Source organism: Fulmarus glacialis, unplaced genomic scaffold, assembly GCF_000690835.1.
Source record: "Fulmarus glacialis isolate BGI_N327 unplaced genomic scaffold, ASM69083v1 scaffold2848, whole genome shotgun sequence".
Classification (NCBI taxonomy): domain Eukaryota; kingdom Metazoa; phylum Chordata; class Aves; order Procellariiformes; family Procellariidae; genus Fulmarus; species Fulmarus glacialis.
The window spans coordinates 61,198-75,682 of NW_009229974.1; the positions used below are offsets into that span (position 1 = coordinate 61,198).

Genomic DNA, 14,485 nt, shown 5'->3' on the forward strand with positions numbered 1-14,485 from the left:
GACATGAATAAAACATTTACATGGCTATATTCCTAAGGGGCTGAACAGTGCTCTATACCAGGGAAAGCTGTGTGTTGTCCATGAATACTTGCCTTAAGACAATTTTTGAAATCGCCTCTTTAATTCAGGAAATCGTTTCAGTCTCTCAGTAAATTATTTTCAATCAACCAGGTTGCTAAGATCAATCACAAAGTATGGGCAAGTGTAAGAAAACTGCCTTTTAGACTGCTGGTGTGTCATAAACTCACATGATTCTGTGCTAGGCAATAAGGTCATGTGTATAGGTTTACCATGAAATAGCAAACTACTGTAAGCCTCTCTGAGTTACATCTCAGTATGCATTGGGAAAAAAGCAAGTTCAAGTGTCTTACTAATATAATATAAATTAACAGTTATCAGAAGGACAAAAATTACACCAGTAGACTAAAAGGTAGGGATCAGCGTCATTGCTGGTGTAACTGTGCTTTCCTCCTGCTGGAGAGTAAAGGTTGAATTTGGCCCCATATGTTTTAAGAAAACTTGTTGTACTTTAAAGTAACAGAGAGGGCAAGCACTATTTTATTTTGCATGTAGCAATACAATCAAGTCATTCATACATATCAGATTCATGCCCCATCAATTAACGTGTAATAGAAACACATTCCCGGTGCCTGTTTCCTCACCAATTTACATTTGGTATTTCTATCACTGTTTATATCAGCCAATTTGGTTAAGAAGAGTTGAGATTCTGACTTCATTTGCTCAAAGTGACAATTGAATGTAGCCTAGTGGGGTTTTCAGCAGTCCACTGCAATTCCAAAATCATAGAATAAAATCATAGAAAAGTCTAGATTGGAAGGGACATCTGGAGGTTATCTCGTTTAACCTTCCGTTGAAGAGTAAGTTATCCAGAGCCCTGTCAAACCAAGTCTTGAATATTTCCTGTGAGGGACATTCCACCACCTATCTGGGCACCCTATTCCAATGTTTAGTTATTTTCACAGTGAAGAATATTTTCTTAACGTAGACGGAATTTCCCCTGAAGCAACTTGTGCCCATTGCTTCTTGTCTGTTGCCATACATCTTTGTGAGAAGAGTGCCTCCATTTTCTTTCTAACTACCTTTTAGGTATTGGAAGACTTTGATTAGACACCCACCCCCTGCCCCCTGAGCTTTCTCTTCTCTAGGCTGAACAAACCCAATTCCTTCAACATTTCTTCATGTGCCAAGTTTTCCAACCCTCTAATCATCTTGGTGACCCTCCACTGGATCCTGTCCAATTTTTTCCAATGTCTGTCTTGAACTTGGAGGACCAGTGTATTGAAGAGGCCCCACATAATAAGGTAAAAAAGTTAGATATTAATTAATTTTACTTACTAGATGATTAAGATGGCTGTTCTTCTGTTGTGAGAAATTCAATTACCTATGTTCTAATATAAATTCCTGTCCCAAATAGACATTTTATCTGTAAAACCCAGAAACACAAAGGGGCTAACAAGCCCTTATAAAGTCTCACCTACGTCCAGATGTGTATGTATGCACTTACCAGTCAGCTGGAGGCATTAGGATGGGAAATGTTTTGTATTAAGAGAAGGTTCCTCTTGTTCACTTTTAAAGCTAGTCATGTGGCTGTTTCTGCCCAGGCTTAGTTCAGGTGTAACGTTGAATGAGTTTACTAAGTGTTGTAACCACTATTAGAACAAAATTTCTCTTTTGTTGTATGCTCTGGCATTAAAGTCCTCATGGAAATCATAGCACTGCAGCACAGCAAACAGAAAGTGTATTCTGTCATTGAATGGATTTTGTGAATTAGTAACTTCTGCGTTTGATTTTTAAATGAGAGGAAGAGTCTATGCATAACTTTGCTCTCCCAATGAAGTATCATATACATTAATTAATTAATGGTTATACACTGGTGGTTTAGAATCACACAGAAACAGTGTAAAAAAGCATAGCTGGGACACTAATTTTTTCCCAGAAAATCCATTATAGTTAATCTCTTCCATCCTCCCACTATGTTCACCTTTAACATATGGCAGCTCTGTATCATGAAACTGGCACCTAAAATTAGGTAGGGCCTTGCTATTCTCCCTCCCACTCCCACCCACTCCTTGCATATGTATACAGTTTATAAGGACAGCTGTGAGTTTTGCCCCTGTAAACACTCTTTTTCTAGCTTTTTAATAGGACTAGGTTCCAACTATTCCACATTAACTGTTATTTTCCTCAAGAACATTTATCTTAAATTAAATTTTCCTGAAAGACAAGTAAAAGCTCCCAGATATTTTAATATTTTGGGATCTTTTCCCTTAGGTGTATTAGGGTCTGTGATGTTTTCTATTTTATACCAAAGGGGAAACAGTAATATCTGATTTAGGGTTGTCTTTCAGCAGTTTATTTAAAAATCAGAAGTTTCATATGGAAGCATTGTGTCTTCAGTGTGACAACGTAGGCAATGAAAGTGCTCTGACAGTATACCAGTACAACTGAGAATAGAATTTGGTTCATGTTAAGTAGGGGCCTAAAGTCAATACTTGTAAAATACAATTAATAAAAACCACACATGATGTGTTCTGGTAGCTTTTGAAATCATACCTAACAAATCAGGCTTCCACTTGGAAAGCCAACGCATCATACTTATATATTTTATAATATTCTGTTTTGTTTGGTTTTGCTTGGGAAGGAGCCATCATTAATTTTACTGAAAGCTGGGCATTCACAGAAACTGTTTATGATTTTATGACTGAACTAAGAATAGCAAAGCATGTGTGATAGATGAAGAACTTCTGTAGTATAAACATTGATGTTTTATAGCACTAGAGCTAAAGGTATCATCATAAAAGGAAAATAAATCCCAGTTGATTTTACTTACTGCATGCTAAATTGAAAAAAACAAAGCTGTTCCGTTGATAAGTGTACTCGACACGTTTCTACTGCATTATAAAGGAAGGACCCAAACCCCAACATACAGAGGTGTGTTCACCTTCGCCTCTGCTGTCCCATTCCAGTATATATACAATATATAATATACTAGTTATCTGCAGGTTATCTAAGTAGTGGTTGGAGTGGCCCTTCCTAGAAGAAATCAAGTCCAATGAAGTTCAAATCATAGCAGAGCTGATCCAGAAGTAAACTTCTGTATGTTTGTTTCAGTGAGTTCAGAGCAGCAAACTAAGAAAAACTGTGATCTGCCGTCCTGAACATGCAATTGAATTCCCCCAGATTGAATCCAGTACCAGCTCTGCTGCCAACTCCCTGTATAGCGGTAGGCAAGTTAGTTGCACCAAAATTATCAGTTATCAAAATCATCATTGTAGGTGTCCCCATCTTAATAACTTCGGTGTTTTGTGAATTGGCGTGGGTATTTTGAGGCATGGAGTGCTCTCTGTTTTCACTGAGTTCAAAGAAAGATGCAATTACTTTGCATCTCTTAAAATCGGACCTTTCCTATTTTACATGTCACTCAAAAATAGAAGTTGCTTTTGAAAATGTTTCCTTTTACTTGTCATCCTCAAGTGCTCCTATCTGAAAATAGAGGAAAGAATACTTATATAGTCACAAAAAGTTGCAAATATTTAAATAAATCTGGCTCAGCACTAACCAAGTGCTAACTGTTATCACTACTTTTTAATGTATAAGGATCCAAAACTCTCTGCATCCATCAGCTCAACATCACTTCAAACACTTTCAGATGTAACCATATCAGTTTGGATAATCCTGACGTTTTTCCTTCAGATTTTTGGATAACCAGCGTGAGACATCTCAGAGAACTTTTTTTTCCACAAAGTGTTAATGCCTGCCATCTGAAGTACATGACTCTTTGCTGTGTCTCAAGTTGGTCACCAGGAATAAATACATCCAGAAGTAATAGTCCTCTTCGAAAACTGTGTCCCCTGGCTGTTCTTTGTTCACAGTCACTGTTGAATGAAGAAAGACTTCTTATTAAAAGACACAGCAATGATTTAGTGTAAGACATTTTGCTAACTAAAAAATCTTGAAGACTTACAGATAGCCAGGATAAGATGAAAATTGAAAACAATTCCTAAGGTTTAGAAATGGTTTGTTGCCAGATAGTTGGGTTGTAGGGAATTCAGTTTCTCCGATTTTCACTGAAATCATTTTGCATGACTGTAAGGAAAGTAACCTCAGATGTAAACCTAGGAAACTTGGCATTGGATTTTATGATAACATGAGCTTGTAATACAAGAATGTTAAGACCTTAAGCTGCTTTTGGTTGGGCAATTTTTTTTTCCTGAGAGGTTGTTTGTTTTTTAATATCAAGAACCAAAATGGAGAAACATTCTTTCAGCTTCCACAGATGCTGCACACTCTGTCCAGGTTCTGGCCTATCATATAAGGCAGCTGTTAAAATTTCTTCTGTGAGAAACTACATGAAGCTGAAATTATTTTTTGCTCCTGACCTACAAATCCCACTGAAATCAGTGTGCTGGTTTTTGTTACCTCTGCTGGGTAATGTTACTCGTACACTGATGCGATCAAAGGTGTAATTCTCACCTATCTAGTTACTTCTGTGAGTAGGACTGGACATGTGAAAGACTCCTACTCAATTTTCCTGTTAGGGCAGGATTTGGTACTTGTGGAAGAAGTCATGTACACCATCAGTTCTGAGATCTCCCTGGGTGTTGGGAGAGCCATCAGAAGCAGAACAAGGCACAGCAAGGTTTTTTCAGTACGTGTTTCATCCGAAGCATAGGCCTAAGCCATCACTTAGGCTTTAATTCATTGTAGTACACATGTAGTTTAAACATAAGCCTTGAGCATGTGATAGAAAAAAAACTTCTGTGATCTTGGCCTAAGTCTGCAACATGTATCTTATCAAGGTTATCAGGCCCGTGATGATAAGACAGGACTGACACGAAGTGAGCAAACTGGTTGCACAGTTCTTCACAAAACTAACACTGCTGATCTTTATGTTCTGATGCATTTGCAAATAACTGCACCAGAATTTTCATGATGTTCATCCTTATACATTAAGAGACACAGGATTATGAGTATCTGCATATATTAAAAGAGCACTTTTAGAGTAATAGCAGTTGGCTAATACTGGAGTGAGATAGATTTCAGGTAGTGCTTTAAAACTGTGAGAAGTTTGCATATCCTGGCACTCAAACCTTTGGGATTATTCAGCCTTGGCTCAGATCCTACTGTTATTACTGTTTTTATTTTAGATTGGGCCATTTCTTTATCATTGACAATTTTTAATGATATAGCACACTATTTGGCTTTATAAATCTTCTTCCTAGTGATAACTGCTTTCTGAAATTGCTCACAGATTTTTCGTAGTAGACAAGTGTTTAATCGGTTTAATCAAGGAACAAACAGCAAGACTGTCTTCTGGGGTTTCATTTTATATCCCTCTATCTTTAATTAATACTCAAGCAAATTCTGCCATCCCTGAGGGAAATACAAGAAACATTTATGTCGCCTTAGGACGCAGTTCCATGAGGCGACAAGTGCTTTCGATCTTATTACAGCCAATAAAAGTTAAGGTCACTGCCATCTTCCAGCAACTCCTGGGGTACTATTATATGCTGTATGTTGCTTTTGAAATATTGTCTTGAAAGAGGGCCCAGTCTTAAACCAATTTTAACAAAAAGGGGAAAGAAAAAAAGAACATTTAATTTCAAATAATCTGATTTTGATAAATACAATACAAAAACCCTTCCCAAACTGCCGATAGGTTCCATGTCTGTAAACTGTCTTCCCTAGCTGCTCTAAGCGTTGATTGATTATACTTGCATCAACGTCACTCAGTTGTTTTATTTTGTTCTAATTGCTTATCTACTAAATTAAAATCCTTTAGTTACCGTTCAGAATAAGTTATTTCTTGCACATCCTCCCAGCATTTGCTTTTCAAAATAGCAAGAGTTTTCAGTTGCTTGACTTGGTATCCCCTTACAGCATTTAACATCTGCTTTCCAACCACTGGCATTTTCAAAGGGGATGCCAAACAGGACAGATATCATGGCTGGGTCTGCAGGAGTGTGCTAGCTCTGAGAGCTTATTTCATGATAAACATTGGCGTTGAAGAAACAAAAAACTCATAACAAGTTTAAATTCATAAGGGACAACAGCAAAGTGTTAAAAGCACTGGCTCTTGAAAGCTGAGAAATAGTTCTGCTCCCCAAAATCACACAATCCTAAATAAAATTAGGAATGCGTTCACAAAACGTGTCAGGTGCAGCACCAGTAACTACACATTGTATTCAATCTACTTGTGCAGATTGTAAAGCGATTTAGAAATACTATCAGGTAGGGATTTGAGAGCAACAGAATTGGCACGCTTCCAGCATTTAGACCATCCTGTGTACCAAATCTCGCTGTATAGTATTTATCTAAACTCCACAAACATGGGAGGGGGCTGGGCTATAACTGAAAGGTCTGCGATTACCAAGATCCTATGGTCTGCCTTCGGGAGTAGCAGCTCCCTGGTACTCCCTCAGATACTCCATTGCCACCTGCTGGCATGAGGAAGGGTAATTCTGTCCCACCCTACCAAGACGTAAAGGTCTTAAGGTGCCTGGTGCAAGCTAGGACTGCTCCGTTTTTGTGCAGGATCTGGTTTTGATGGTACATTTTCTTATTATGCAATGTTTCAGAAGGTGCATAAGGAACGCAAGAGACTTGCATTAGCAAGTTAGAGAAGCATGAGTAAAATAAGACAAAAGAGCCGGGTACCTTCTCAAAGGTGCAAGATTTGGGACAGTGGGTTTTAAAGAGAAAAAGGTATCCTTGCAAAGCAAAAGGCTATTCCAGGCACAAGGGGAACAGAAACAGAAAGGCCCAGCAACAGAAGACAAAGGCAGTAATTAAAACAAATCTTGCATAGCTGTGTGTAGTCCAGCAAAGAGCTACACAGACAGATTCTGTGCAAGAGCAAGCAGGGAAGATGATATAACCTCTAGATGAAGGATTAAGTTTCAGGATCTCCATTCAGTGGCATTGTTCTTTATTTTCCTGTTGCTCTGGCCCTCATTAGCCTCCAAACCACCGCTGCATGGGGGCCGCACATTAGTGCGTAACAAAGGAACGCGTATCCCCCATAGAGCGAGTCATCTAGCAGATGGCATATACTCCTTTCACAGTAACTTCAGAACGTCCCACTGGGCTATGCGTGTAAGTCTAAAAACTAAAAAAGCACAATATGGAGTATATTTCTGGGTAGTATAGAGCATGTCCCCTTCCAACCCATTGCATCTACATCTAGCAGTGCTATTTGCTACATTTTTAAATTATTATTTCAATAACAACAGTGAAAGTACTAAAGATTAAAGCTTTCAGAGCATGCAGTTTCCTATGTGTCAGCCTTACGGTTGTCAGCAGTACCACACTGCAACAATGGCTTTGCAAAAATTTTCGATTGTGCACCGATCGGTGAAAGCTCCATCAAGCATCAGTACTTTTTAGCTGAGCATTACTGCATTTTAAAGGGCTAGTGAAGTTTGGGAAATGAAAATGTGAGGTAAGAAAGGTTAAAAGTTTAAGTAAATGGATTAAATGGATTAGGTTATTGGGTACGTTCATTTAGGGAGGAAAATAGCTACCTTAGGTTTTGTGTTATTTCATAGGAGCAGAGATCTGCTTTCGCTTTCATCTTCTTCAATACTGCTCAATTTGGTAGAACAGCACAGGGTTCACATGAGGGCAGAAATTGTCTTTCCAAGTTCAGATACAGCTAAATTCTATTTAGTCCCTAATGAATAATGGTCATTATGAGAGTTTGGCTGATTAATTGTTTAAGGCTGCATCTTGTCTCCTGAACAGATCTCAAACAAATGGGTCTTGCCCAAGATTGCTCCTTTAAAAGCTAAGTAACCTTGTGCACTGGAAAAATTCAGCCAGGTGTTACAGATGTGATCCCATGTCAAAAGGGGAAAAAAAAACCCGCATGACTGCTTTGTAGCTCAGCATCCTGCACAGTGACCTACAGCAGTTGGGTTGTCTGCAAGACTCTTCATGATTCCCTAGTAGGCTCCAGAGTTTGGCCCTAGTAGTTGGAGAATACAATTTAAGGTGAAAAGTATGTCTTGATAATGCTCAAAATCTAACAAAGATGCAGTCATTTTTTCCTTTGAATTATTATTTTCTTAAAAGATTGTCTTAAGTTCTCATTTTAAAATAAATCATTTTCCATGCAAATAAGTAAGAGCCATAAGGAGGGTAATTATAATGGTATTTTAAATAATTCGCTACCATTTCTTTGCCAAAAAAATCCCTGCGTTCTCATGTTTTGTTTTTTCAAGCTCTAAATTTTCTCCTGCAATTTACTAATGTTAAAAAGACAGAATAAGCTACTGACATATTTCCAGAACAAATTTTTCTGTTTTCTAACAATAAATTTGGCTACCCTCCGAAAGCAATGACTTGTTTGAAAACCTAAAAATCTTTAAATGTTGTTAATTGCTCTGAAAATGTGAAATTAATCTTTTGAACACGAACATTTGCAAATGGAAAACGTTTTACATTTAGAAGTTGTAATGCTGGCTTTCAAAATATTCCTTTAATATTCAAAACAGTTTCATCAATTAAGCAAAACCTAGAGGTAGATTTGAATTCCCTCTCACTTTTATTGCTGGGCCTAACACACAAATCAGAGAGGATGTATTTCTAATACAAGAATGTTCTGCAAACCAGTAAATCTGGGATTATCTCTTCGGACTGATTATGTCAAAGCTCTTTAGCCACAGCACTTTTGGAGAGCTAAAAATAAATAGCAGGGGGGTTTATACATTTATTCTGTACCTAAATAATCTGTGCATATTGTGTGTGTCCGTCTACAATGTGAGACATGGTATCTGGACTTAATGTTTATTTATAGGAGTTCTTTTCCTAGTAAGGATTTTGGCAAAGGGTTTAAACCAAACTGTCCTACTAGAAACGTTCATGGGATAAAGTCTCGTGCAAGTTTAAAAGCGCTGAGTTCAAATCGGAAGCATTTACTGCAGATTGGTTTTAGAGCAAAATTTGGCCCCATATATTTTGAAAATGGATGAAAACTAATTCTCTTCTATCTTACCAGGGATTAAACAATGTTCTGTCGTTGAATATAGGAGATTGTAATCCTGATTTCAGTGCCACAATTCTGCACTGTTAAAAGATCTGGAGAATTTTTGCATTTAATTTGTACAAGAACAAAATCAAGTTCTTACAGCGGAAAGTTAGGCGTGCTATCATTTGCCTCCTGGTCCTAAAGTATGTAGGAGGAAAATCTTCTGAAGAATAAACACTTAACAAAGAATTTTTTTAATAGGTTACATCAAAGACACGTGAATGCTTTTCCACATAACTCTTCTACTCCTGTGCAGTTTCTCCCATTTCACAGGACTGATACTGCATGCTCACGGGAATATAGAGCTAAGGATTTAGATACACAGCAGGTCAAGGCATGCTACATGAGAAAGTCAAATGGGAAAAAATAAAATTTAAAATTTAAAAATAATTTTGTTCTTATTTAAATTCAGTAATGGATTGCTGAGAAATGGCTTGATAAAAGCAGGCAATATAAACACTTAAAATAGTACTGCAGGCAATAAATCTTGTATTGGCAGAGCTGGAATGGATGGAATCCAGTTCATTCAGCTCTCATGATTCCACAGGTATTGGAAGGAGTTCTCTGTCATTATGCAGACAAATGAAATCACGTGCTGGGACTTTAATTTAGAGGGATATCTTCAGTATTAAGCCATAATGACTGATTTTTTTAATTGGAGGAAAAAAAAAAGATGGCATTTCCTGACACTACAGAAAACATTGTAGAAAAATTCAGCAAAGACATTTTCCATAGTATATTTACAAATATAAATATATTCATAACATAAATATGAATACATGTATTTCCCTGTGTTGTGGAATACTGGGAATGATGTTCTTGATTAGGCAGATTTCTTCTTGAAATGGAATTTTATTCACAAATGTCTCATAAAACATTGTATAAGGACTCTCTTCATATTCTTCATGTTGGCTATCGCCTGACTTTCTAAAGGTAAACATTGGAAACTTTTGGAAAGTTGCTCTTATTCCTAGTAAAAATGGTACATTCACTTTCTTAGAATGAAATGATTAGTGTACTTGAGAATGGTCAGTATCTGCTGCGTTGTATTTTCTGTAGAACATGTTGTTCAGTTATACTTCTGGTTTAACTTCTGTGAAATTGCTCTCTGCAGCTCCAGTAAGGTGATGCACATTTTTGTAATAAGCTCATGAAGGAATGGAGTCCATCCAGTGCTGCTCTGACCAAAAAAGCACTTATGCATTGCTTTTACACATACTGGAGCTTTTGGGTTTGTTGTTTTTTTTAAGGATAAGAACTGAGGAAATGCCTTTATCTTCCACATTTAGTTTTTCTTGCTTGGTCCTTACTCAGGTGGTGCTTCAATTGAAGTAGTGGCTAAATTCACAGGTTACCAGTTCAGAGATAGGTTAATCTAGTTAATGCAGCTCAAGATGTGATTTACTTTAGCGTCATTGGTGCACAGTATTGTTGTCCTCATCATATCCAACTTATTCTGAGCTTAGTATACTCAAATGAAAGGTGTGAATACAAGGTAAGATCATAGCACGGTAATGTTGACTGGAAAAGTGATCCCCATACCCATAACTCAGTGTAGTGGAACACTGACTCATGTCCCTACTTTAACATATCAATTTCCATAATTGGATATTCAAGAGAGCATTCTTGAAGACAGAAAGACAAAATCTGTTTTCACTTGAAAAGGTAAATCTAGAGTAGTTCTATCATGGCACTTCGTATTTAATTAAACCACTGCACCTGAAAGGTGAGTATAGGCATGGGCTTTAGGTACTCCGTATGTTAGAAGTTGTGAGAAGAGCTGTTTGTCTTTTATGGTGTATATTGTATGTACAATATTTTTCAGCTAGTTCTTGTAATGAACTTATATTACAAAATTCATCTTTGCACTGACTTGACTGTAAAAACTGTGAATTTATTAGCAAGATTTTTTTAAGTGAAAAGAAGCTATTTCCTTTACCAAGAACACATTATTCCAGAAGGGAGAAGAGGCTGTGTCTTGCCTACACACAGTATGGCTAGCATGCATACCACCAATCATAAGGTGCGCACTGTTCTCACCCGCAAACAGTAAACCTATTCCATTTATCTGTCCTTACCGAGCCTTGATCAGGTTCTTTCCATTCATATAGAATCTTACCAAAAATTATAAAGCAGCTTGGACTGCATGTCAAAGGTAGGGTTTAAGCCTTAAAAAGTAGTACTGACTCCCTTTTATTACATGTGTAAAGGCTGTGGAAGCATGTCCAGAATTTGTTCTAGAGGACCTCTAAAGAATATCCTTTTTTGGATTTATTCATCAACCTTTTTCTGCAAGAAGAGGAATGGCTTAATGATGCTAGAATATTAGTTCATGTTCTAACAAACTGAGCGTATTTCTGTGATGTGATTCCACATTTGGCCAACTTCCTCTTGACCACTATGCCTCAGCCTTTAACTGGTATGATGGCAATGTTAATACCTTGCTAGTTCTTTGGAGTTTTGTAAGACTTTGCTAGTTGGGCTGTACACTGTTGTTGGGTTAGTTGTCTACAGCTCTATTAATTAACAGGAAACATCACCAGTCTGTATCAGGAGTCTCTTACAAAAGCATTCTCTTTAATGTATTGGGAAATGAGACCTTCAGTGCAGGTTCTAGCACCCAGAAGACTCCACATTTTGTTTGTAAAATCTCATATTTAGCAAGAAAAAGAGAATTCTGTCTTTGAAAGTGCTATAATGATCATCACAACTCCAGACTCATTCTGGTATTTCTTGTTTTGAGATCGGTAAACCTCTTTTTTTTTTCTTGTTTCTTTTTAGCCATGTGACACAGACAACGTCATGGATCCATCCCGTAACAAGCGCACTAAGCTTGCTTTGCTCTGAGGATGATGACGATGGAATAAGAGAGCTTCCCGGGTCCAAGAGCTGAGGACGTCTGTTGACAGAAAGTAGTTTGTCTAGTTTCAGTACATTAGTGAGAAGATGCACACTTTTTAATCTACGTACTTTCTAGTCTAATGTAATAGTACCTGATGACGTTTCTCCCCTTCAAGTCAGAGGAAGTTCTGCCATGTTTTAGGTGGGTTTATTGATGCTACAAAAGATGCAGGTGCTGCAGAAGTCTCCCTTCAGTCCTTAATCTGTCCCAGCTCGGTGTGCAGGGATCAGCCTTATCTTAAGGCCTGATCCAGTCTTTTCGTGGCTTCTCTATTGGCATAACTCCACTGACCTGAAGTGAAAGTTTCACAGCTTTAACCAGCCTGAGAGTTAAGACTGGGACATTGGTTGTAATTTCACATGGTAAAGGCCAGGTAATGGTTGACTGAAAGATGCAAGGTGAGCTTTTTCCTTTTTTTAACCAATGTTAGTGAGTGTAATGTAGATGCCTTTTCTTTAACTACTGAATATTTTGATTTTTATGGAGGAAGTTTGCAAATAAGTTTTGCTAAGAGAAATTTAGCAATTTATTACAAGCATTGGAGCCCTGATGACTTTTAAAACAAATACTTAAGATTGGTGGTTGAGCTTTAGAAAAATGAGTCTTTGATAAGCTGTCAAGTAAAAGTAAACAGTTTTGGTAGAGGACACCATACTCTGTCAACAATATGAGGCAAGAATGAAAATTATTCTACTTTTGAACTCTGCTAAACCGATACATACATGCATCAAATACTTCAGTGGAAGCTGTGAAGTTTCAAGTACAATGAAACCTGTGAAACCACCTCCAGGATCAGCAGAAATCAGTCACCTCCTCAAAGTTGGTCTTTAAGTAGAACAAAATAATTTTGTACACATTGGTGATGATTTAAAGAGGATATAGAAAATGACAGGGGGTGCTGGTGCAATCTAATGAACAGGTTTCACTGTACCTCTGTTGTGGTTTAACCTGGAAGGCAGCTAAGCCCCACACAGCCGCTCGCTCACTCCCCCCGCAGCGGGATGGGGGAGAGAATCGGAAAAAAGGTGAAACTCGTGGGTTGAGATAAAAACAATTTAATAAGTAAAGTAAAAGCCGCGCACACAAGCAAAGCAAAACAAGGAATTCATTCACTGCTTCCCATCGGCAGGCAGGTGTTCAGCCATCTCCAGGAAAGCAGGGCTCCATCATGCGTAACGGTGACTTGGGAAGACAAACGCCATCACTCCGAACGTCCCCCCTCCTTCCTTCTTCTTCCCCCAGCTTTATATGCTGAGCATGACGTCATATGGTATGGAATATCCCCTTGGTCAGTTGGGGTCAGCTGTCCCAGCCGTGTCCCCTCCCAACTTCTTGTGCACCCCCAGCCTCCTCGCTGGTGGGGTGGGGTGAGGAGCAGAAGAGGCCTTGACTCTGTGTGAGCACTGCTCAGCAGGGCTCAGCAGTAACTGAAACATCCCTGTGTTATCAACACTGTTTTCAGCACAAATCCAAAACATAGCCCTGTACTAGCTACTATGAAGAAAATTAACTCTATCCCAGTCAAAACCAGCACATTCTCCACCCCTTATTCCGTACCATTTACGTCATGCTCAGGTCTCACACTATCCAATACGTGCTCATTACTCGGCACCACTCTTCCCATCCTTTGATATAATACACAGATATCATTCCCTTAGATATGGACCACCCCTGTGAAATGTCTGTAAAACGTCCATAAATGTCCACAAAATGTCCATGGAGTTCATTTAGTCCATGACTTTGGGCTCCCTCTGTTATGTTGGTCACTCGGGACAGGAGAGGTGGTGTGTTGCGTGGAGTTACTGGGCACCAAAGCCAGCTCAGGTCGGGCCACTGCTGCACTTGCACTGCTCCTGGTAAGGCTTGTCCGCCGTTGGTTCGGATGGTTCCTGCTACAGTCATTCCTATAACATGCAACTCAAATCATGGGTTACAACAATTTAAAGGTATTTTTAACACAGTCTCCACCCTGGTCCCTTTGGGCCAGGTTATAGGGTTTAGCACAGAATATTTTAGCTCTCGTTATTCACAGCACAATGTGTGATGCCAGCTTTGTCAAATGTATGATTCTATGCTACGTTTTTCTGGAGGCTCTTTATATATGTGCGTGTATGGTAGGTTTTGACTAATGAATGAAAGAAGAACCTGAAACTTTGCAGAAGCACTGATGAATATGTCAAAGGAAAACCCTCTCTCTGACCTTCAGTCCGAGAAGGAGAACAGGATTTTAACAATGTGAGAAAGGCATAGGCTGCAATCTGCATTTTTCTGAGCAGCACACTTAAGCACTTCTGCGCATCCCTGGAAAGGTTCAGGCACACTTCTGCACTCCAGCCCGCCTCTGTCAGCTGATACAAAGGAATGAGGCTGTGCAATCACTTTTTTTTTGGAGGTCTGTCTGCAGCAGGTGTGGCACTGGATTTAAGAATCCTTGCACTCTGAGGAATGGATATGAATACTTGCAGTTCTGGTGCCTACGCCACACTCTCTGTCCTTAGCATTACAGAGCTGTGCCAAGTCAGGCACACTGTAGC

General features: G+C 38.7%; 1 protein-coding gene across 2 annotated transcripts in view; it reads left to right on the forward strand.

Annotated features, from left to right (window-relative positions):
- The window catches only part of STXBP4 (syntaxin binding protein 4), a 70,986-nt gene extending 59,044 nt beyond the window's left edge, over positions 1 to 11,942 (forward strand). For both annotated transcript variants that reach the window (XM_009584028.1, XM_009584027.1), the window contains exon 22: positions 11,831 to 11,942. In XM_009584028.1, the coding sequence (XP_009582323.1) occupies positions 11,831 to 11,942 (112 nt within the window). The remainder of the gene's footprint in view (positions 1 to 11,830) is intronic.
- Positions 11,943 to 14,485: the final 2,543 nt, after the last annotated feature.